Source organism: Gouania willdenowi, chromosome 16 (genome assembly GCF_900634775.1).
Source record: "Gouania willdenowi chromosome 16, fGouWil2.1, whole genome shotgun sequence".
NCBI lineage: Eukaryota > Metazoa > Chordata > Actinopteri > Blenniiformes > Gobiesocidae > Gouania > Gouania willdenowi.
In genome coordinates this window covers 20155422-20177749 of record NC_041059.1, presented here as the reverse complement: position 1 = coordinate 20177749, position 22328 = coordinate 20155422, and the positions used below count along the sequence as shown (strand labels likewise).

At 38.1% G+C, this 22328-nt stretch overlaps 1 protein-coding gene across 1 annotated transcript in view; it reads right to left on the bottom strand.

Annotated features, from left to right (window-relative positions):
- The window catches only part of LOC114477864 (CUB and sushi domain-containing protein 3-like), a 243390-nt gene that overhangs the window by 174122 nt on the left and 46940 nt on the right, over positions 1-22328 (bottom strand). The window contains 1 exon segment of the mRNA XM_028470524.1: positions 8749-8943. Within this exon segment, the coding sequence (XP_028326325.1) occupies positions 8749-8943 (195 nt within the window).

The window sequence follows — 22328 nt, the reverse complement described above, 5'->3', positions numbered from 1 at the left end:
CTCCATACTATTCAATATTAATACAATATAAAAGTGTTTTACGTAATCATCTAAAAGCCTACAGGGCATTTGTAAATCAGTTATAAATATAAATCTGTAACCTACATTAATGCGTAAGCTTTCTTGAGGGCATTAAAAAGATGTCCACCGCCTCCGTAAAACAGATAATCTCACTTATGACACACTAATGAGTGTTTACTTGTAGAAAAAGTGTGTGAGAAAAAACACGCTGTAGAGAAGTTGCGATAAAGATTGTTTCCAAGTGTCTTTAAAGAGCACCCACACAGTGTTGTGAATCATAAACAGGCAAACTGCTGTCTAAAGCTTAAAACTGTTCACAGCAAGAATATTCTGAACTGATCAAAACTACTGTTTCCAGTGATTCACCTAAAAATCTGCTTTTGTTTCAGTGCGATGCACGATGGAGTGTGAGGTAGAGCTTTGCAATGAGTCTCAACAGCACAAAAGGAACCGTGAACGCTGGGTTATGTGTTGCTTTGCAAATCATTGGAGCATGCTCTGGATTTAGACATGATCACTCTCTTTTAAAAAGGGTGGCAGCATTAAAAAAAGATGGTGGCAAGGATTAGGACTGCTTTAGCTTGGCTCATTTACATCCCTCGCTTCAACAGTCTAATGCTACATGAGGAGGGATTAAGCTTTTCTCTCCTTGACTTTGATCAGATACACAACACTTGTCTTTCAATACCAAAATATTCAATCCAAGGATAGAAGGGAAGGAAGTTATGTATAATTTCGCTGCAGATGGGTTTTTCTGTTTTAATAATTCTGGTGTTCTATAATATGCCTATCATTTTCTCAGGCGCCATACAATTTATATGAATAAAAGATGGATTTCATGTTGCATTATACTACATTCCTCAGGGGTTGTTTGAAATTGAATTAAAAACATATTGTCAAGAGCAACAACATTGCAGCAATCATAAAACTTAACAAGTAAACATACTGTAATATGTTAAAAACATCCTCAGCATTATGTTGAAGTTTGTAAAATGTAATAATGCTCTATTTCAATAAAATAAAATTTAAATGAATATAACATTTACCTAGACTACTGGTCAAAAGTTTTAGAACACCACACTCTTCACTGTTTTCCAATTTTTTACTGAAAACTATTCAGTTTATTGTGTCATTGAACAAATATGAGTTGAAAAAGAAATCATGGAATTCATGAGGAATACTGTTCACCTGATGCTCATGAGGGTTTGGTACCACAGTGTGTTCCAACACTGCTTTTGTGCAGACAGAGGAGGTCGGAAGTAACCAAGAAAAGTTGGAACACCTGTAGGAATTAGTAGCACCAGCTTTCAAGGCTGATTCAACCTTCATTGGTGCAGAACAGCTTTACATTGTTAACCCACTTCATGTTCCCCGAAAAAGACCCGATTGTATAATTCTGAAATGTACATTATTTTTCAGTTTTGGGTAACCAAAGCATTTTTTAAACCTCTGGCTGTTCAGTACTTACCTTTGTACCATTTCAAGCTATTCCTTGGACTTGCACGACTTGAATTGCAATAAATAACTGTAGTGTATGTCCCTACACTGGCACAGCAGGCTTCACTCCACGGCACAATAGTAGCAAAACATTACACAACTTAACTAAAAAGGTGTTTTTTTAATCATCCCTCTTTGTCCTGTCCACACTAACCCCTTAACCCTTTATTTACCCCTCACTTAGGTGTAACACTGCCCTCTCTCTTTGCATCTTTCCCTCTAATGATGTCTAGCTTAGAGTCAAAATTATGCAATATAGTAAATAAATATAAATAGATGTAAATAGATGAATGTGTTTATTGCAAGAAAGTATCCATAAAAAAAGCCATTAATCATTAAATAGATTCATGATCTTCATCAGAAGTCTCTGTACTTGTATCTTAGCACACACCTTAACGGCAACGGTTACTTTAGTAACAGCGCTTTATTCTGGTTACACCCATCGTCATTATGAGATAAAACAATCACTTTTTAACATAATTCTAGGGGTTTCCTTAGCTGTTGAGATATAATGAGGAGTATCAGTTAAGATAAGGCACTAACGACAGTAAAGGCTGGGCGTCCAATTCTCGTTGGCTGTCCACCAGGGAATAGATGGGATGCAAGCAGATACTTCAATCAGGCAAAACCAAAAGAAATGTCTGATTAGGTGGGCTATTATTCTGAACATACTGCCAATACTATTTGAAATTATCGCAGCTAAAGGAAGTACAAGATGTCCTGGAAGGGACGATATACTCGGTATAAACTGCTCGTCTGAAATTAGATTGTGAGAGAGAAGGATTTATGTGGGCCTGCAACCACATATGTGGTGTGGTTAACTTTTCAAGATATTTACAATAACCTAATAACTGAATATTAAGTACTTAAAGGCAAAGTATCATGAAGCTGCAGACTGTTGTGACACAAGGGGCATCCCTTTGTTTTCTGTAAATTTGCTTCATTCAGAGTGTGGTAATCAATGTATGTTTAATAATCTAATTCTCCGCACTGAACATGAATGTTCTGAATAGATGACACACTGCTCAGCTTTTGCTGTGTCAGCCCGCTTTTACCCCAAATCATTTCCCACGAGGCATAGCTACAGAAATGCTCTGAGCCAGGCAAACCTTGACAGCTATTTTAGTTAATTGTTGAAGCAGTCACCATTTCATACAGCTTGGCAAGGACAAAAAGCGAAACAATCAGCAAAAGCTCCAAAGTAACAGGATTAAATGTAATTTCCATTTACTGATGATATCTGGCTTGTCTAAACTATTTTGCCCTTGTGTTGTTGATGTGCAAGGAACGAAAATAACTCATTTTGAGGAACTGACCTTACGATGCATTACTACATATTTGCACAATAAAAATGTTTCCGTGTTGATAAATACTTTCAATTGTGCATTGAAAGAGTTAATTAAAAAAAAACTGAATATAGTAGATTACTGAATGCATGATATGCACAAGATTTACAATATTGAAGTAAAATACTAGCACAATGATTGCCTCCTATTTCAGGATACAACCACAGGAAATTCTTAAATCCAGCGAAGCAAATTTTCTCATTCTGAAGCACGAAAGATAATAATAATTAAAAAAAAAAAATGGTTAAGCATATGTTTTAGAAAATGCAAGCTTGGGAAAAACAACAAAAACTGCAGACGGAGCATATCCATCCATTTATTTTGGTGTTAGCCTCTATTGCCACAGGCTAGAAACATTACTTCTTCTTCGGCCTTGGCATTGCTTGAGCCACATACTCTTCCTCGCCTAAATCCGGGCAGGTTCCTGTATGTGGGCAGATGGTCCTTTGATCTTATTTCCTCAGAGACTGCTCTTTCAGCTCAACATCAATTGTTTCACACTAAACACACACAGCTACACAAAATCTCTCCCCAATCCACAGTCCCCCCCCCCCCCACTGTCATGTGACACCTCTCTCTTTTATCCAGCCACCTCTTTTTGTTTTGTTGCTGTCACTCGCTCAGTTTCTTTCATGTTCATGTTGTCTCCCAGTTCTCGCTTCTCTTCCTGTCCAGGATCACAACTGGCAATGACTAAGCAATATGAAAATAAGGAAATTGTTGATGGAACGGAACCCATTTCAAATTGCCTAAGTGTGGCAACATTGTCTTTAAGGATATTTGAGCTGTCTCAAACTCAAATCTGACCAACATTAAACCAACCATGGCAACATCAGTTATGAATATATTTGCTAGAATAAATTGTCAACCTAAAATTAATTAAAACTGGTCACTGCATCGTTAACCCTAAAGACTGAACATAATGGCAAATGAAGTGCTACAATTTTCTGGTTTGCCTATATCGGGGGCAACTACCATACAAACCTTTAGTTTTACTACATTGCATTACGCTACATGTTAATGGTGTCATAAAATCATACAACTGTGGTTATTGTCCACCTACTTTTTTTTTGAAAACGTATTATGGAACGTAAAAGTATCAAAAGTGGTATCAATGGTAATTGTTAAATGGACTTGATTTATACAGCGCTTTTATTACCACCGAAGTCATCCCGAAGCGCTTTACAATATCAGCACATTTACACTCACACACCAATGGGACATACACAGCAATGCATCAACCAGTCACTAATCACAGAAACACGATAACTTTGGTGAGTCCAATCAAACTAAATGTGTTACACGAGAAAACAATAAAACTTGATTCAGACAGAGACAAGATTTCAATAGACCTGCTTGTTGTAAAGCAATATTGCCAACCAACCACCATTATGCTATTGGATCACCATTGTTCTGATGCATACATATACCATATGTTGAATTGCTAAACGTGTTCACTTACTCCTAAAAATCCAGACTAGGAATGGAATGTTACCCAAGTTCATATACGTGCGAAGGTAGAAAAGCGCATACTTTTGTTTCTATGTTTGGGGATGCTAGACAGGATTTATCTTGAACAAAACAGTAGTGTTTGCACTTTGGCTGCACAGTGAGACAGTTTGCTGTCAATCTTCAGCATTAAAACAAACCTATAAAAAAAAAGTCAAGTAAATAAATACATACATTACAGGTCAAAAGTTTTAGAACACCCTCATTTTTCCAGTTATTTATTGCAATTCAAGTCTAATGAGTAGCTTGAAATAGTACAAAGGTAAGTACTGAACAGCCAGAGGTTAAAAAAAACAAAAAAGCTTTGGTTACCCAAAACTGAAAAATAATGTACATTTCAGAATTATACAAATTGGCCTTTTTCGGGGAAAACGAAGTGGGTTAACAATTTAAAGCTGTTCTGCACCAATGAAGGTTGAATCAGCCTTGAAAGTGGGTGCTACTAATTCCTACTTTTCTTGGTTACTTCCAACCCCCTCTGTCTGCATAAATGCAGTGTTGGAACACACTGTGGTACCAGACCTCATGAGCATCAGGTGAACAAATACAGTATGCGGAGTTTGCGGGGGAAAGGGGGGCATTGCCCCCCACAGTGATCAAAAGTTTTCATTTGAAAAAAATTGATTCTGAATATACATAATATTCAAATATTTTAAGTGCCAAAAACACAGTGACTAGGAAATAATAAAATTGGTGATATAAAATTCAAAGGTTCACAAAATAAAACCAACTATAAAAGTTTTAAAGGACCGCTGCAGCCGATGACATTTGACCCTCCTGCTTCCCGTAGCAGCTCAGAGCTTTGTTTGTTTACAACATGGCGGACACCGCGGGCACTCAGTAGTCTCATAAGTCTGTTGTTTGTAGTGATGCACCGAGAAAACAAGCTGACTGGAACAGAGAACCCTGCGGTCAGTGCGCGCTTGTCTGGATATAAAGTGGTGGATTGAGCGTTTGTTGTGCAAATCTACTCGCCCTCCTCCCCCGCGACAAAATTGGCATCCACCGGCCACAGAAGCACACAGACAATCAGCGAAGGTGGAGTTAAGTTTTTAGAGACTTCTAATGCCATAATCTACGCTGTTGGACTTTTAAATACTTTTAATCCATATGGATCTTTTTATTCTCTCCTACCTGTTGTTTAACTTTTAGATTTACAACAGCCAGCAAGTCCATCCCTCCATGGTAAAATGTATCTCCCATATTAAAGCACATGTATCAAGTGCTGTATGATATGTCATGTAGAAATAATAATAATAATAATAATAATAAAATAAAAACACTGCTTAATTTGAGCAACTTTACTCCGTCATTCTTTAAGTTACAAGAGGTTGCTGAACATTTCAAGCTGCATTTTGAATTTATTTTGGCAGGTCCATAATACAGCTTTAGAAACTTATGTTACAGAAATGCAAAATAATAATAAAAATAATAATAATAATAATATAAACAGTTAGATTGGTACATTTTTTTTCATTCCTTATTCATTTATTTTTATTTATTTTTTGCTGCCTCCCCTGGCAAGAATCTCAAACTCTGCATATGAGTGAACAGATTTATTTTTCAACTCAAATTGCTTATTTGTTTTATGCTGTCATTTCAGAATGCAATGACACAATAAACTGAATCATTTCCAGTAAAAAACTGGAAAGAGCATGGTGTTCTAAAACTTTTGACTGGTAGTGTAAGTAGAGAAAGGGGGAAGCATCCAAAGGCTGAGATACTAGTGAATGCCCGATAAGAGCAAGCACGCGTCAGTGACCAGACCCAGCACTAGCAGAAATAATGCCCCAGAACTCTTACAATACACTGCAAGGCATCCCACAAGGACCAAGGCACACCGGTCAGCCCCCTACCACAAGCTCCCAGCCCTGCTGAGCCCACCTGACCACCATCATTGCACACCAGGTGCCTGACATGGGGACCAAACAGGGCACGGGGGCCTGTTGTAGGCCCACAAACAATCACTCAAGGCCCCACAACAGCCCTAGAGGCCCACCAGCACAACACCCAGATAGACCAAAGAGCCACACGTTGGCCCATCTGATCAAAAAGAGGCCCCTCCCACCACCTTATAGCATTCATTGCACTGTTGCACTATGTAGCCTTTGCACTGTTGTATTTGACTTTTTATATTATATTATTATTAACATTTGATTATTATTCCATTTTTTTTGTGTAGTAACACCATTCTAAGCTGCTAAAAATGTTGTTGTATGACTTTGTACACTGACAATTAAAACACATCTATCTAAATATCTATCTATCTACTGTATCTATCTATCTATCTATCTAAGGTATTTCTCCAATTCACAATAAAGAAGCACTACCCCATCCCAGTAGGTGTGTTATATGTAAAAGGCCCAGGATGCCCCCGCCCAATGGACAGAGGGTCCAGCCTATTACACCAACCCCCCACAAGACAGCCCACAGCAGGATCTAGAAATCAGACTCCATAGTGACACCACGGTGGTTAGTGTAACTGCAGTCATCATCCAAGCAGCCGCGGTGGCTGATGACTATTATCACCGGAGCACAGCTGATACTGTGGATAGAGGATGGAGACCCGACCCAATGGCACCGGAGGGGTCGGATTCGGACAGATATTTAGAACTTGTGTTTCTTTCCTGTAGCTGCTGTGGCTGCATCAGCCGTGATCCGCGGTGGATGAAGAATCCTGTCCTATGCTCCTTTAAAAGACAAGAAAACTAACTAAAAATTGAGATTTATTGCATTTAAAAAATGAGTGCATTGTTCCATGAAGTGGATTAGTTTGTTAATTTTTTTATTCAGTAAGTTTAACAAATACAGGAGGCTAACGAAACACTAAAATACAACCCACAAATAACAGTTTGACTGTGGCAAAGGAAAGCAGACAGACACACGGCATGGTTGGCTGACTAACTGTCTTTGTTGGACGCATTGTTGTGAACAGTTGTACTCATAAAAGTAAAGTAAAAGACACTAACAAAAATCAAAACAAGTCATCTGAAGCAAAAACTGAGACTAAGAAAAAAAATCAATACTACACTAATGCAAAAACAAGAGCGACTTAACCCCCACATTATGGCAGCAACAAACCCAAGCAACAAATCAGCATGACTTATTTTATAGCAGCAGCAAAACATAGAAATTAAATAATTGCGTATTGGAATGATTACAGTATTATTTATTGTATTGGCAAATTAATTCTGATTTAAATTGCAACCTGTACTTCAGCCAAAATATTTAAAGATTTCTGTATCTGCCAGGAACGTCTATTACAATTTTTCTGCTTCCCAGTTCCAATACATACATAACAGATCCATTTGGCCTTGGTGTTGTGTCAGGTGTAAGGTATTTGGCTGCAAATATTCAATAAAAAACACTTCTGGCAAGCACTCGCATGACAGCAGATGGATATGCCTGAGTAAAAGGGTTTCTGCTAGTTTCAATTGATGGTTAAATATCTTTTCATTTTGAAGAAAATCAAAAGAACTTCTACTCTTATTACATTTAGGGTTTCGTGGTCATTCACTCACTTTGGGTTTCTCGTTTGATTACTCTTAGCTTGTATTAAGACTATTTGTCTTTCTTGTTTTTGATTTTTTGAATTAGTAATCTTTTCTTTTGTATTTCTGTAGAGATGGTCTTGTGTATATCGCATAGGCTAGTAGTATTACATATTAGTGTTGTTTGGAATTTTGGTTTTATTTTCTAGCATTACATTTCATAGTTGGATTTCACATAAGACTAAGACAGCATTCTTAATTTAAAGTATTTTTTTTCCATTTTCCAAAACAGGTTTGTAAACATTCTATTTTAATAGTTCGTGTAATGAAGATAAATCAATCAAAACTGTGTTTATATTGTACACAATAAACCCTGGGATGATAGATTATTGATAAAGGCTGTTGAACTGATTAGATGTGCACACAATACAAAGTGCCCAAAGATCCAATTGAGTTGCTAAATCCTTGTACGGTAGATGTGAAACTTCAGCTAATGGCATTTTTTTTCTTTTTTTTTTTTAAGCTACTTTCTCTCCAGGAATAAATATTTAATTAACCTTTTGAGCTGTGAAGACTCTAATCAACTTCTTCAATGTGATTAAACATTTCAATCCCATCAGATTGCATATAAGTGTAGTGCTTTAATAAGGATTTTTGCCAGACTGCAGTGCATCTGGGTAGCTGACAAGGCTGCCACTTGCAAGCCATCTAACTGTCAATCCTTCAAAGGTAATTAACATAAGGTGATTTAGAGACTTAAACGGAGAAAAGCCTAAAGAGAAAATCATGTGCGCATTTAATTTTTTAAGTAATAACACTAAATAGGTTGGTTGGATTGAAGAGAACTCTCATATCTGTTTTTAAAAGAAATAACACATACTCACCCCTACAGATTGGCACAGGGAAGTCCCATACTGACACACCAGCTGCATTTGTCACACAGGTGAGAAGTGAGTGTCCATCCAGGACATAGCCAGTGACACACCGGTAGCGGATCTTGTCACCGACGTTAAAGTGAGTTCCATTTAATATTCCTTTAGGCGGAACTCCAGGGTTTCCACATGAGCTGCTTCGAAGCTCTGGAAAATGGGAATACAAAGAGAACTGGTAAGAAAAACAAGCTTTTTGGAATGCATTGAAGTGCCTGTAAATATAAATGCCAAGTGGTTACATTTATTCTCAACATTTTCTTTTTTATCAGAAGCGATATCCTGAATACCTGTGTGAAAACTGAGATTTACAGACACTGGAAGCAGAACTCAAAAGTTCTGCCAGGTATGGTTTTGTTATTTAGCCCTTGTGGTCCTCTTTAAGTTATTCTGTGTCTTTGTTTATTCTGTTTGAGTCTGGCCTCCTGTGTTTAACTCTTGTCTGTGTTTCAGGTATTCCTGCTTGTGGCTCCACCCCTCCAGTGATGTCTGTGTGCTTGGTTGGTGACTGATTAGCTCCCTCATGTTTCCACCTAGGTGTGGCCCATTCTCAATCAGGCCTCCTCCACTATTTAGCTGAGTGCTTGGACACAGTGTGTTCGCTGGATCATTGTTAATGTCAGTGTCTACCCTCCTGCGTTTTGTTCCCTGATCCCTGATTTCTTTGTGCTGCCTTTTTGGATTTTGGTTTTTGTTGGAGAAATAAACATGGACTGGTTCCAAGAATGCTATGCATGCATTCTGCCTCCATCTCTCCTTGCATTTGGGTCCACACCATCCACAAACCATGACAAGTTCAAAACCTATAAGCAGGAATAACGTTACTCAAAGGCTTATTTTAAGTCATGAGTAAGCATTTGTTGGTAAAGATAGCACACAATGCCCAGGAAATCTAGATGTAGCCCATGAATGTTAAACTAATCTCTTAATATTAGGAATTGATATAAAACAATATATCTCTAGCTGTGAAGCAAACCTGTTTAGCTTTGTACAAAAAAATTAGCAAGGCTATAATACAAATAAAACAATAGTTTGGATGCAGGAAAGAAGAGCTATCAAACATATTTAATTCATTCAAGGGTGCATTGTATTATTTATCAATTGGAGGAAATTATCTCATATAGTGCTTGCCAAAAATAAGCCCGAGTGAAGAGCTGCAATACAAAAGTTATTGAGGAAAAACACATCTATGCATCCGTTTATGGGGCTCCACAATGCAATGGTTTTTTTCAAGCATTGAAAAGTGACAAAAATGGAAATCAAAACAATCTTTCAAGTGACAGTAATAACCTTTTACATCTTTTTTTCTTTTAGAAAATTATCTTCATATAATAACAAAAATATTGTCTCCAGTAGCTTCACATGTAAACGTTTCTGTGTATAAAGGATGTAATCACGAGGGAGTTTACATGAATGAAAAGTGATGCTTGCCTGAGGCCTTATATAATAAAGGTTTAAAAGGAAGACCATTAAAGGGTAATAAATAGACATAGACAAGCACCCACATACATTGACCCATGTAGCCTAAGTCCTCGATTAACAAAACATACATGTAGAGTGACTTTGGGTGGAAGCAGAAGTACCCTGGGAATAAATATACCAGATACATAGAATAGAAAAATATGGGAACTAGGTCAATGGAAAGTTGAAAAAACAGATAAAAGGTTGAGTCAAGCTGAAATCTTTGAATCTTGAAAAGTGTATTCTACTGATAGAGTCTGTAATGTCTTATTTCGTGTTGGTAACTTTGTGAGGTCATTTCTGAAATCCAATTACCGATCAACATTACATTGCATAAACTCATCCCCTATATGAATAAGCCATATTGTAAAGTACTAGCGTGTTATGTTTATGATGAAAATGAGAAGAGACTCTAATGATAGAAGAATTTTTCAAAAAACTAGAGGTGTCATCAGAGAGGGGAAAACACAGACACCTGGGGCCTGTTCCCAAAGCTAGAAAAAACGATCCAGTATTTGACATCCTAAAGCATCACCACTAAAGTATTTATCAATCGCAATTTAACCCTGGGGTTTTCTGTCAAGAGATGTGCACAAGAACAGGGCAGAGTTTGTAGCACGTTCTACAGTATGTAGCAGAGCAGCAAATTCACATAGGACAAATCGAGAGGTACAGCATTCTGTACAAATACAATAAATAAAAACAAAACATATTAACCAAATGTAGTACAGATGTGGTTAACAGAAACAGCAAATTGTTGGAAAAAAACTCGTGTTTAAATGATAACATGTGAAGAAAGTGTTAAAAAAAAGAAAAAAAAAAGGCAGTGGCTATCCGTACGGTTGCCGTATCAATATACAGTCATTCTATCCGTACGCAGCGCCCCTATTTGGCCAGTTTAAGTCAAAGACTAAACCTTACCCTAAACCTAACCCTAAAAATTGTTGCGATATTGGGTTATAACCTAACCCTAAAACTAACACTAAACCTAATCCTAAATCTAACCCTAACCCTAAGATGCTACGTACGTGTACTTCGGTAACCGCACCAATAGCACCGGGGGGTTGTCCGTACTGCAACCGTACAAATAGACACTCTAAAAAAAAGTAGATCCTCTTTATGTGGTTTGTATTTGCAAACTTCATGAGAAAATCTTTTTTTAATGATGCGTAAAAACAAAAAAACCACAATTGTGTCTTATAAATGAATATGTGCTATGCTTTTTTTTATCCACAGTTGTAGGCTAGTTAGAGTTTGACACTCTGTATGGTTCTACAGTGTATCTTTGGTGAATTGCAGCCTCTCCAGTGCTGTCAGGGCCCTGCTGCAGTGAGCTAATTGTTGCACTCCATTTATCACAGTTACACAAAAGAAATCCTAAACTGTACCTTGTGGGGTGTGTGTCAGCTCAGCTGGAGAGAGGGAGTCAGAGGAGTTTGGTTCAGGGATTGTTTCTGACAGATAATTAGGGAGAGCTGTACTAAGGTGTATGAATATTCCTACTACTTTTATTACAGAGAGCATCTGGGATGAAGACTGGTATTGTCCAGAGTCGCAGAACTACCCATGCTGGTCATACGAGCAGACTGCGATCCTTTGGCTCAGAGACAGCACATCTATGGAGACTTTTATTCATTTATTTTGCACATTTTCTGACATCTGCGTATACATTGAAGTTTATGTGGATACGGGCAGTGAAGACACTCTAAACTGAAAACCAGGTCCCACGTTGCCGCGAGGGAACCCAGGCGGCCGCCTAGGGCACCATCTGCTGGGGGGGGCGCAAAAATGCACCCCCCCATTAAAATAAAGTTATACATTAAAAAGTTATTATACATTTGAAATACACCCTTTACAAACACTGTACATATTTTCACTTAATTGAATATTAATATAAAAAATCTTGTAACTCTACCTGCTGATCTTCTGTCCAAATTTATGCTATTTTATTTATTTTCTACTGATGATTTTAAGTGCTTCTTTTTTGTTGCCGACTTTTAATGTTTAATGTTGTGACTTTAAGCTGTTGAATGTCTTCTGTTGTACTTTGCAACATTGCGTTGCCTTGTGCATAAAATGCGCTATACAAATAAATTTGCCTTGCCTTGCCTACTAACACAAACAGGAAAGTAGAAATTTGGATTTCGCACCATTGTTGTAGTTGTTCCCTCAGGACATTTGCACTATACCTGTAGGTGTTATCTTGTATTATAATGTCTTATTCTATTTAAAATAATAGAATGTATTTTTTTCCAATGGTTTGTTGTGTCGCAGAATTGCAGTGTTTTGTCTTGATAGTTAAAATAAATAATAATGTGTACACACTGTGTATAGACTTTTTTTTTTTAAACTTTATTAATTTTCATCTAAAAATATTTTTTTTGGGTGGGGTCCAATCTTGACCTAAAGCCACCCCTGCTGAAAACTATTCTGGTATGAATGTGTCGACAGACCATTTGTGCTTTGTGACATACCTCGTATTATCAGAAAGGTTGCTGCGACCTACATAGACTCCTTAACTTCTAAAATAGATCATCTTCAGAAATGGGCAGGTGATTTTTCAAGGGAACCAATTAATCAAATTTGTCATACTAAGTTACTGTGGATATAATCTTGCTCATTCAGCCTTTATGACACAGGTGTTACCCCAATCTTACGTGACTACACCAAAATCCAGACTTGTGATACGCAACTTTGATCAACTTCTGACAGAGAGTGCAGAACAAGTTTATTTATTGTGATGCTTTTACAACTTGGTAGAATGCAGGCAAGCTCTGCGTGTAATGTCACTGGAGACACGGCGCTGTATAAAGAGAGGTCAGTGCTCCAGAGACACAGCTAGATTCTTAATTATAGCATCAATATGCAGGTGAAGTACACCGCATCAGCAAATATGTAAACGATTGTGTACACTGAATTAGTAAAGGGACTTGTAACACTATTCAATATGACAAAACTTTGGACAGCCTATGTTCAAGTCCTACCAACAAACTATTCATAGGTAACCAGTCCAAGAAGCCTACCCAATCCTATGAAAGAGTCAATAACCAGGACATTAACAACCAGATACATAACCAGTGCATTATCAGTACTAAAGAATACATGGACCACTGTCAGGTAGTTTTGCATTTTCCATGTACTGAAACAGGAAAACGTGAGGGTGGCAGTTCTCAGATGTGACAGACTTTTAACAGACTAGACTGGTCACTGTGAAAAACACAAGACAGCTACGGCCTCCAAGAGAGCAGCAAGACGATGAGATGAACTCTTGACCAAGGCCTTAGCGTGGCTCTCTACTCATTCACACAACACAGAAAACATGACAGGCTTGAAAACAATCCTGACATTCAACAGTGCCCTTACATAGACAGAAGAACTAGAGTAGATGAGGGAAAGCTGACATACATTGGTAGAGATATGGTCACTCACTCGGTACAGAAGGAAGAGATACAAATATCCTTCAAAATTGACAATTTAATCCACTTTTTTAAAGGCATCTTCTTAATTTGCTAAGTTCAAGGTTTAATAGAAATCTATTTAATAGTATTTGCATAATATCCAACACTTCATTAATTAATGTTTTTTACAATTTGTAATTTTCTAAATATAGCAAATCAAACTTGGTTGTCAACTAAGTTTGACCTAGCACATAAAGACAATCAGAGTAATTACAAGCCATTAGAAATATTCACAGTTTGAATTGATAATGATCAAATTAAAAAGAGATTGAAAAGCTTGTATCTTAGATTTACTCTACAGATAAACTCTGATTTCTGCAGCATGATGTACAAAATACAGCTTATTTCATCAACATATCAACTTTAGATTTTTATTTAAATATTTTCATCAGGGATAGATATAGAGAAAAAATATCTTTAGACATATAGACCAATTCATACATTTTCCTTACTCATACAGCAACCACATGCATCCATACACACAGCAGTACACACCTGCACACACCCAAACATACAAAAGGAGAGAAGTGCTCACTCTTTATACAGTGACATAATACAGAAGAGACAAAAAAATTCCTTTCCCCGTCCATTTCAAGGTTACAAATTTATATGTGAACATTGATAAAGAGGGTTCCATGTTCTTTCCCGTTCATGTAGATCACCTGAGTTTACAAATCTAGGCTTTTTCATATGTACTACATTGGCCAGCTCACTCAGCCAGTTTCCAGATGTTGGTGTCGTTGTTGTTTTTCATTCCTTCAGAATGAGTCTTTTGGTCACAATGGTTCAGAGTAATAAATCATTCCTTAGGTGTTTTGGGATGTTCTGTGTCTCTGTAGAACATCAAATAAGGCCATATCTCTGTCTGGGGCCACATCTGTGTCATATACTCCCGAATAAAAATAAAATATACAAGACCAAAATTGTTGTTTAGTGGGACAATTCCAGAAAGAGTGCAACAATGAACTTTCAACTAATTCACATTTTTCACATATTGGAGACACAACAGGATATAATTTGTGCAGTGCCACTTTACATACACTTTTAGATGTGGATATGAATAACTCACAAACACTACGACTCTCTGGAAATACTCTCAGGTGGTTTCACTCCTATCTTTCTGGCAGGACTGAGTTTGTGGCCCTTGGTCATTCCAGGTCTCATACACATCACATCACTTGTGGAGTGCCCCAAGGTTCTGTGCTCGGCCCAACCCTGTTTAGTATTTATGTCCTCCCTCTCGGCAAAATCACTACCAAACACAGCATCTCCTTTCACTGCTATGCTGATGACATGCCGCTATACATTCGGACTGACTCCACCTCCCCCACAACAAACACCTCCCTCCCTCACACTCTGCCAGGAGGAAATAAAGGTGTGGATGACTGAGAACTTTCTCAATCTAAACAGCTCTAAAACTGAGACCATCCTTATTGGCACTGAAATTCAAATTCACACTTCCACCAATTCTAGCATTTCGTTCCTTAGTCAATCTACTAAGCTCTCATCCACTGTCACAAATGTGTGGGTGAAATTTGATCCCCACCTAACATTTGAAGCCCACATCCAACACATCTGTAAGATCTAATTTTTTCTACTATGCAACATCTCCGAACTCTGTTCCTTCCTTTCCCTTGCAGACGCTGAAAAGCTGGCTCACGCCTTTGTCTCCTCCAGGTTAGACTACTGCAACACACTCCTCATCGGGATTCTTGGCAAGAGTCTTCAGAGACTGCAGTACATCCACAACAGCGCTGCCAGGGTCCTGATGAGGGTACGGAAGTATGAGCACATTGCTCCCATCCTCCGCTCGCTGCACTGGCTCCCCATCCAGCAGAGAGTACACTTCAAAATCTGTCTCCTTACCCACCAATGCCTCCACGGAACTGTCCCAGTGGCTCAGGTGGTAGAGGGTCGTCTTCTGATCGAGAGGTTGGGGGTTCGATCCCAGTACTTGACTATGTGTCGAAGTGTCCTTGGGCAAGACACTGAACCCTAAGTTGCTCCCAGTGGTCGACTAGCGCCTTGAATGGCAGTCCTGTCCCACTGGTGTGTGAATGTGAGAGTGACTGGGTGAATGAGCTGATATGTAAAGCGCTTTGAGACTGCTTCAGTGTGGGGATAAAGCGCTATATAAATGAAGTCCATTTACCATTATCATATCTCACCAAACTCCTGACCCCCCACACCACCACCAGGAGACACAGACAGTCACCGCTTCTGCCCACCCAAAACCAATCTCCGGACCATGGGAGACAGGGCCTTTCAGGCTACAGCCCTGCGACTCTGGAATGCCCTTCCAGAATATCTTAAGGCACGAGTCTAGGGACAGAAAACATTTTTATTTAGTCAATGCTATTGCTGACTTTTAAACTCTTTTTGGTACTCTTTGTTTTTATTGCCATTTTACTGTTGCACTTTGAGATTTGTTCATCAAATGTAAAGTGCATTATAAATAAAATGTATTATTATTATTATTATTACAAACAAACATAAGTAAATATAAATATTATTATGACATTATTGTTCTATAACTCCGTTGTTGTGTTGCTTTGTTTACCAAATTTGATGATCAACTGTAAGAATTGGAAAACTAGTACTAGTGTGTATTAAAGACAGAAATACCATAACTAAACTGGTGCTTTAACACCACTATTAGTTATTTTGAATGTTACTGGACATCTTATTACTCCGTAGCCTTCAGACAGGACATAAGTAGAGCGCTGATTTTAGGTTTATACAACAAATACATGCATATTGTATGCTGCAGAATACAAAAGCAAAAGGCATGAAAATTGTTAACACAGTCCAAGGTGTGGAACAGTGATTTTCAGTCATGGGGTAGTTTCAAGCAGGTATGCAGTTGTTTTATTTGGGTGGAAAGGAGTTTGGTTACTTTTAAAATTATGTTCAAAGCAGGAAATCCTCAGTTTTGGGGGGTTTGGTTTTTTTGGCATGAAAAGGAATGCCAGTTCCCATTCTACACATACACTGCTTGGACAAACATACAGGAAGTAAAAATGAATGATTTCCCAGAGACATTTGATGGGATTATAGGCTAAGTACACAAAAGCCTGTTGGGCCCTCAGACAATCACTGACGAACCCCCAAATCAGCCATGCTTGAGATTGTTGAAGACAGCCCAATGTTCTTCACCCGTTGTCCCAACTCTTTCAGGATCTTCTAATGTGCTTAGTGTAAATCACTTCCCATCTGTGACAAATCCGGTAATTCTGTTGTTCTCCTGCAAATGTCAGTCAGGTAGCCCCTCTCACTGCATGGTAAATAGCTGTCCTGGTGGTTGCTTGTGTTGCAGATACTACCTTATGGTATCGCTAATAGTGAGAGGAATGGCAAAGTATCAAAAGAGACACATTTTTGCCAGTAGCTGGGTCTTGTCTGACATGACACAGTGGGTGGATGTGTCATAATTCATCATTGCTCAGAGTGACAGTTGCTATGATCAACATCCGCATAGTGAGGAGAAAAATATAAAGAAGAAAAAGTAAGCCTAGTGTCACATTTAAAGCAACAAGAAAAAGAAATGTAAATTAGGGGGGTCAACTTCAGTTTCCCAAGATAATCTTATCAGTAATGATGAGATTTTGTGTTAGGGATCAAATTTAGGGATTAAGCAGAAGCATGAATGCACCAGACACTTTTATAGTTCTGAGTTATAACGACATTTCTGGCCTCAAAAAAGGGACAGATTTTGGAGGCGAGACTTGGACATTTGAGATTGTGGGGATGATTGTATAGTCAGTACTCCTCATAATAATGCTTTCTCACATTTAATGTTATCCTTAACAGTGCTAGAATAGAATAGAATAGAATAGAATAGAATAGAATAGAATAGAATAAAGTTTATTGCCATATGCACATGCCAAAAAAGAACAGGTACAAGGAAATTATTGTGCATGTACCATAGTCAGATTAAATAATAAGTAATAAGTAGATACAAATAATAAGTAATTTAAACTTAAAACATTTCTAAAGCTGTACAGTGGAGGGAGCTGTGAAAAAAATTCAACATTGTTGTAAAACACAAATGTCAAAGAAATATTCTAATAGCAGTAAGTAATAGCAAAAATAACAAAAGTAAGACTAACCTGTATGGTTTCTTATCAACATTGCAACAACTTACTTGCTTTATTAAGTTAATATAAAGTTTGTGTGCAACATTTCTCAGGGGCTAAGTTCATTACTTTGTGTGTATATCTAATGACTCAGTAGTTCTTTGAAGATGATAGAAGTTTGATGACATGGCAATGTTGGTGTGCCCACAAGTATCATGTTTCCCCACAGAAGCAGCCTGTGCAAGTGCGCCTGGATTACTTTGCTGGCTGTGTTCCTGGTGGCTGAGATGAGCTTTTGATGCAGGTGAGGAAAGGCGGACTGACTGTGCTTATGTTGGATCAAAGGGAAAAGCAGCTGTCAACACGCGTATGGACAAACATAGTTTTCAAATCCAGTCACATTTGTGCAGAATGAGTAATGAAAAGATTTGGGAAGAAGTATTGGCATTGACTCCTATAGGTCAGCTGTCTATCCTAAGAAATTTAAAAGGTTGAAATAGCCATGGCAGGTTTTGGATAGTCACGGCAGGTTTTCTGTTTTATTTCTTCATTTCTTTGCCAAAAAGAGAATCCTAACTTTTCAACAAAGGTCAAGTACCACTGTTGTTTTCTTTGTTTAGAATGGTAAATGGACTTGAATTACCGTACATGTAGCATTTTTATTACCACCAAAGTAGTCCCGAAGCACTTTGCAACATCAGCACATTCACCTATTCAGACACATCATTGGGAAAGAGCTGCCACACAAGCCACTAATCAACCATTGGGAAAACCTTAGGGTTCAGTGTCACTTTGACACATAGACACGCATAGACTTGGGATTGAACCCTAACCCTCTTCATGAAAACAACCGTTCTACCAACTGAGCCATGGCTACAAGAACAGTCAGTCTCCACTAAAGATAAGACGATGTATTGGGCTCATGTAATGATAGTAAAACGTCATGTTCTTGTTTCTGTTATTGTTTGTTTTTTTCAAATATATATTTATATTGGGTAAGTGTAAGTATTCCCATAATTCTACTCAAAAAAAAAGTACAATTTTTTTCAAACGGCACCACTTTTTTCCTTTCTGAAACGTTGTACTGTAGTGTTATAATGACCCCATTAGTGTCTATTGTCCCACCGTTATGCTGTGTTCACACAGGATGCGTCACAAAATGTCCGTACGTCCAGATTACATTCAAAGTCAAACGATAGATGCGTCCAAGATGCGAAATATTTCCTGTGCGGCGGTGTGGTCCAATCCACATGTATAGAGCTTTAGCCGTGAGAGCGCGCTCCCGATTTTACGCATATCCGCAAATTTGCAAGAGTTGAAAATATTGAACTCCTGCAACTGTTTCGCATGACAAAAGCCAATCAGAGTCTTTGTTGACAATGATGTCAGGTCATCAACACGGACACTGATCTGTTCATCCATTCAACCATGGAGTAGAAGCTGTGTGTAACCACCTGTTGTATGACACAGCTTTTATAACCGGGACCGAACAAGGAAGGATTTGGCGTAGAGGAGAATCAGCGAGGAGGTGGTAGTAGCAGGTAAAAGTTCTCTCTGTAGTTTTCATTTTTGAAAGTCGGAACTGAGCTATGATAGCATTAGCCGCTAATTACACCGGCTTTTTTCACTAGTGGTTTATGTTTATGAGAGGAGAAAAAGGAGCGCAGCTCCTCGTTTCAGCAGGCAGTGAAACTTGCCGAGTTGGATGTGTCGCTGGTGGGCGGTGCTTCGTTTCAGACGTGCGTATAAAGCAAATGGGGACATTTTTGGATCCTGCGGACCCTGCGGTACGTTTCGTGCTGCAGATGTGTCCGGTGCTGCAGAAGATGCATTCGGTGTGAACGCAGCATTAGTCTCCACACTTTGAAATGCAAGTGAGTAATCATCAGACCTCATATTTGCCTTATTATTGAAGGTACAGCCTTTTACGCCTACACTCTGGCATAAAATATATGCCAAAAGCTCTAAGAATACAGGAACGGGAACTAAAGTATGAAACAATTCCTACAAAGTTGGATCACGTTTGTGTGACAATGCACTAAGATTGGCAGGTTCCTGTGTCCTTCCTTGTGTCCTTCTCATGCATGTAGATTCAAATCCACTAAATTGCAGTCATGATTCAATCATCTCTGGGAGTCTACAGGCATCACACGTTTTCTGTCGTAGAATCGAGCAGCACATACATATTCATGTGCAGGATGGAGCTAACCGTATCAGCATAACAAGAAAGAAATGTATACAGCAGTGACAGTGAATAACTATGGTTTGGAAATACATTATGGATGAGTACACAGTGTGTTTGTTTTTGGATTATGTAGAAGTCACAAGGGGCACTGAGTGATATTGAAAAGAGCAATGATGGGATGATGATGACAAGTCATATGCAGCAATCTTTATAGAGAATAATATTTTTTTAAATAAAACAAATACGTCAATACTTTGGTTGGGTTTTTAATCAGCATATGTCCTCCTTCACTGGAACTACATTTGTAAAACAAAAACAGCTTTAATAGCCCAACAAAAGACACATTTATTTTGTATTTTTTTTAAACTGCAGATACAGACACACAAGGGAGGACATTTTTTTCATACTTAAAAACAATATCGCTTTGTTTCACAAAAACTAATTTTTAAATCCAATCCTCACACGCCAAAACTTCAACTCTTCTAAATCTCCAACTACACATTCATGATTGCATTTTTACTATAAAACCTGTCACAAAAAAAACAATACAGCAACAAATGTTATTGCAAAAGGGCACAACAGACATTCCTGGCTTATTACTTTAGATTCAGAAAATGTTATTTGTCCCCGAGGGGCAATTCAGTTTCAGTTACATTAATGGAAATCACTTGATGAAGAAAGTGCATAAGGCTCATCTGTCAGTGTGCACCAATCATATTTAATATTAGGTTTCTTATTCTCAGTTATTCAATGTTAAATTTAAAGCAGAATTTTTAGCATTCCACTTATGTAATGGAATTTAGGTAAAGTTTACAGTTAAATCAAACATCAAAAGAAGAAACTATGACATACGCAAACATGTAAATACATGATAGTGTTGATTTTATATTAAGCTATACTTTCTGTATATATTCTCTTGTTTGGTTTAACGAGCTGGATGAAACAAAATGTCTTTCTCAATGCACATTGAAAATATATGTTGTATTTTCATTGCCATTTATTTATTTATTTGTTTGTTTGTTTGGGTGTTAGCAGGATTTGTACGACAATAGTACAATTTTTGACAAAATCTTAACCAAAGAAAGACTTTATGTCATGGAAGATTTCTTTAAAAAAAATAAGAATCCCTATATTTCATCATCACCAATCAGATTCCCTAAACTCAGGTATATAAACTAAAGTAAGAGGAATCTTCCTGGCAGGAGAAACAGAGACGGCAAAGGTCCTCAGTAAGACAGAGGAAGGAGCTTTTTTGTGAAAGAAACATTGCAAAACAGGCCCCGCATTCAAATAAAGCATTATTTTTATTTGTTCAGCCTTGAAAAGAGAGAAAGAGAGCGAGAACCTGAAACCTCTGAAATGCTTTCGACACATTTAATCCTATTAAAACACTCTCTTGAACACACTAAACCTTTTTCGAAAAGCACAAAAAGGGGCTTTCTCTGGAAGGCGGAGTCTTCTGATCCATACTTACTGCAGCCAATAGCGTGCCTCATAAAAAAAACATCAGCAAGTTCGTCATTAACTTCCTAAGTTAGTCATTACTATACGCCATTTAAAATTGTAAAATGCTATGTTAAAAAGTAGAACGTCAAATTTCGATTTATCTACTTCCGGCTACTCACTAAAATCGGAAGGATGAGATAAATGTGGAAAGAGAGGAAGCGACTGAGCAGGGAGCACAGTGGGAGCAGACGAGCAGATGGAGAGAGGAGAGGTCCTGAACTAGCCAGGTTTAAGCCAGGTGGGAATGTGAAAATAAGGGGAGAGGAATAAGGGTACATTATTACCTCAGTAAAGATAACTGTTCATTGTTAACTGTTCACTGAGAGTGCCAGGGACATATATATATATATATATATATATAATTCACTGCACAGCTCCTCACAGTGGCGAGCTTGAGTCACGTGTGCGGCCAGAGCCAATCGCTGCGCACATAGCCAAGCAGACACGGACTGCAAACACACGAGTGAGAGAGAGGAAGATAGTTTAGACCTGAGAGGGGGGAGGGGCCTCTGAGCAGCCACACTCACGCTGATAAACTAGCAAAGCTCTCAAGTCTCACTTATGTGAGTCACTGATGTGCGTGTGTGTGAGCCACAGAGAGAAGCGCGTGCGTGTGTGAGCCACGGAGCAGCGAGTCACACACACACACCCCTAAATATTTATACAAAAAATACACAAAATGACAACAGAAATGCACAAAACCATACCAAAAAAATATACAAATATACACAAAATGACTCCAGAATCACACAACAATGGCAACAAAAAACAACAATTATACCAAAAATCCACAAAATGACAACTGAAAGAAACAAAAATACACACGATGATGTAAAAAAAAAAAACTAA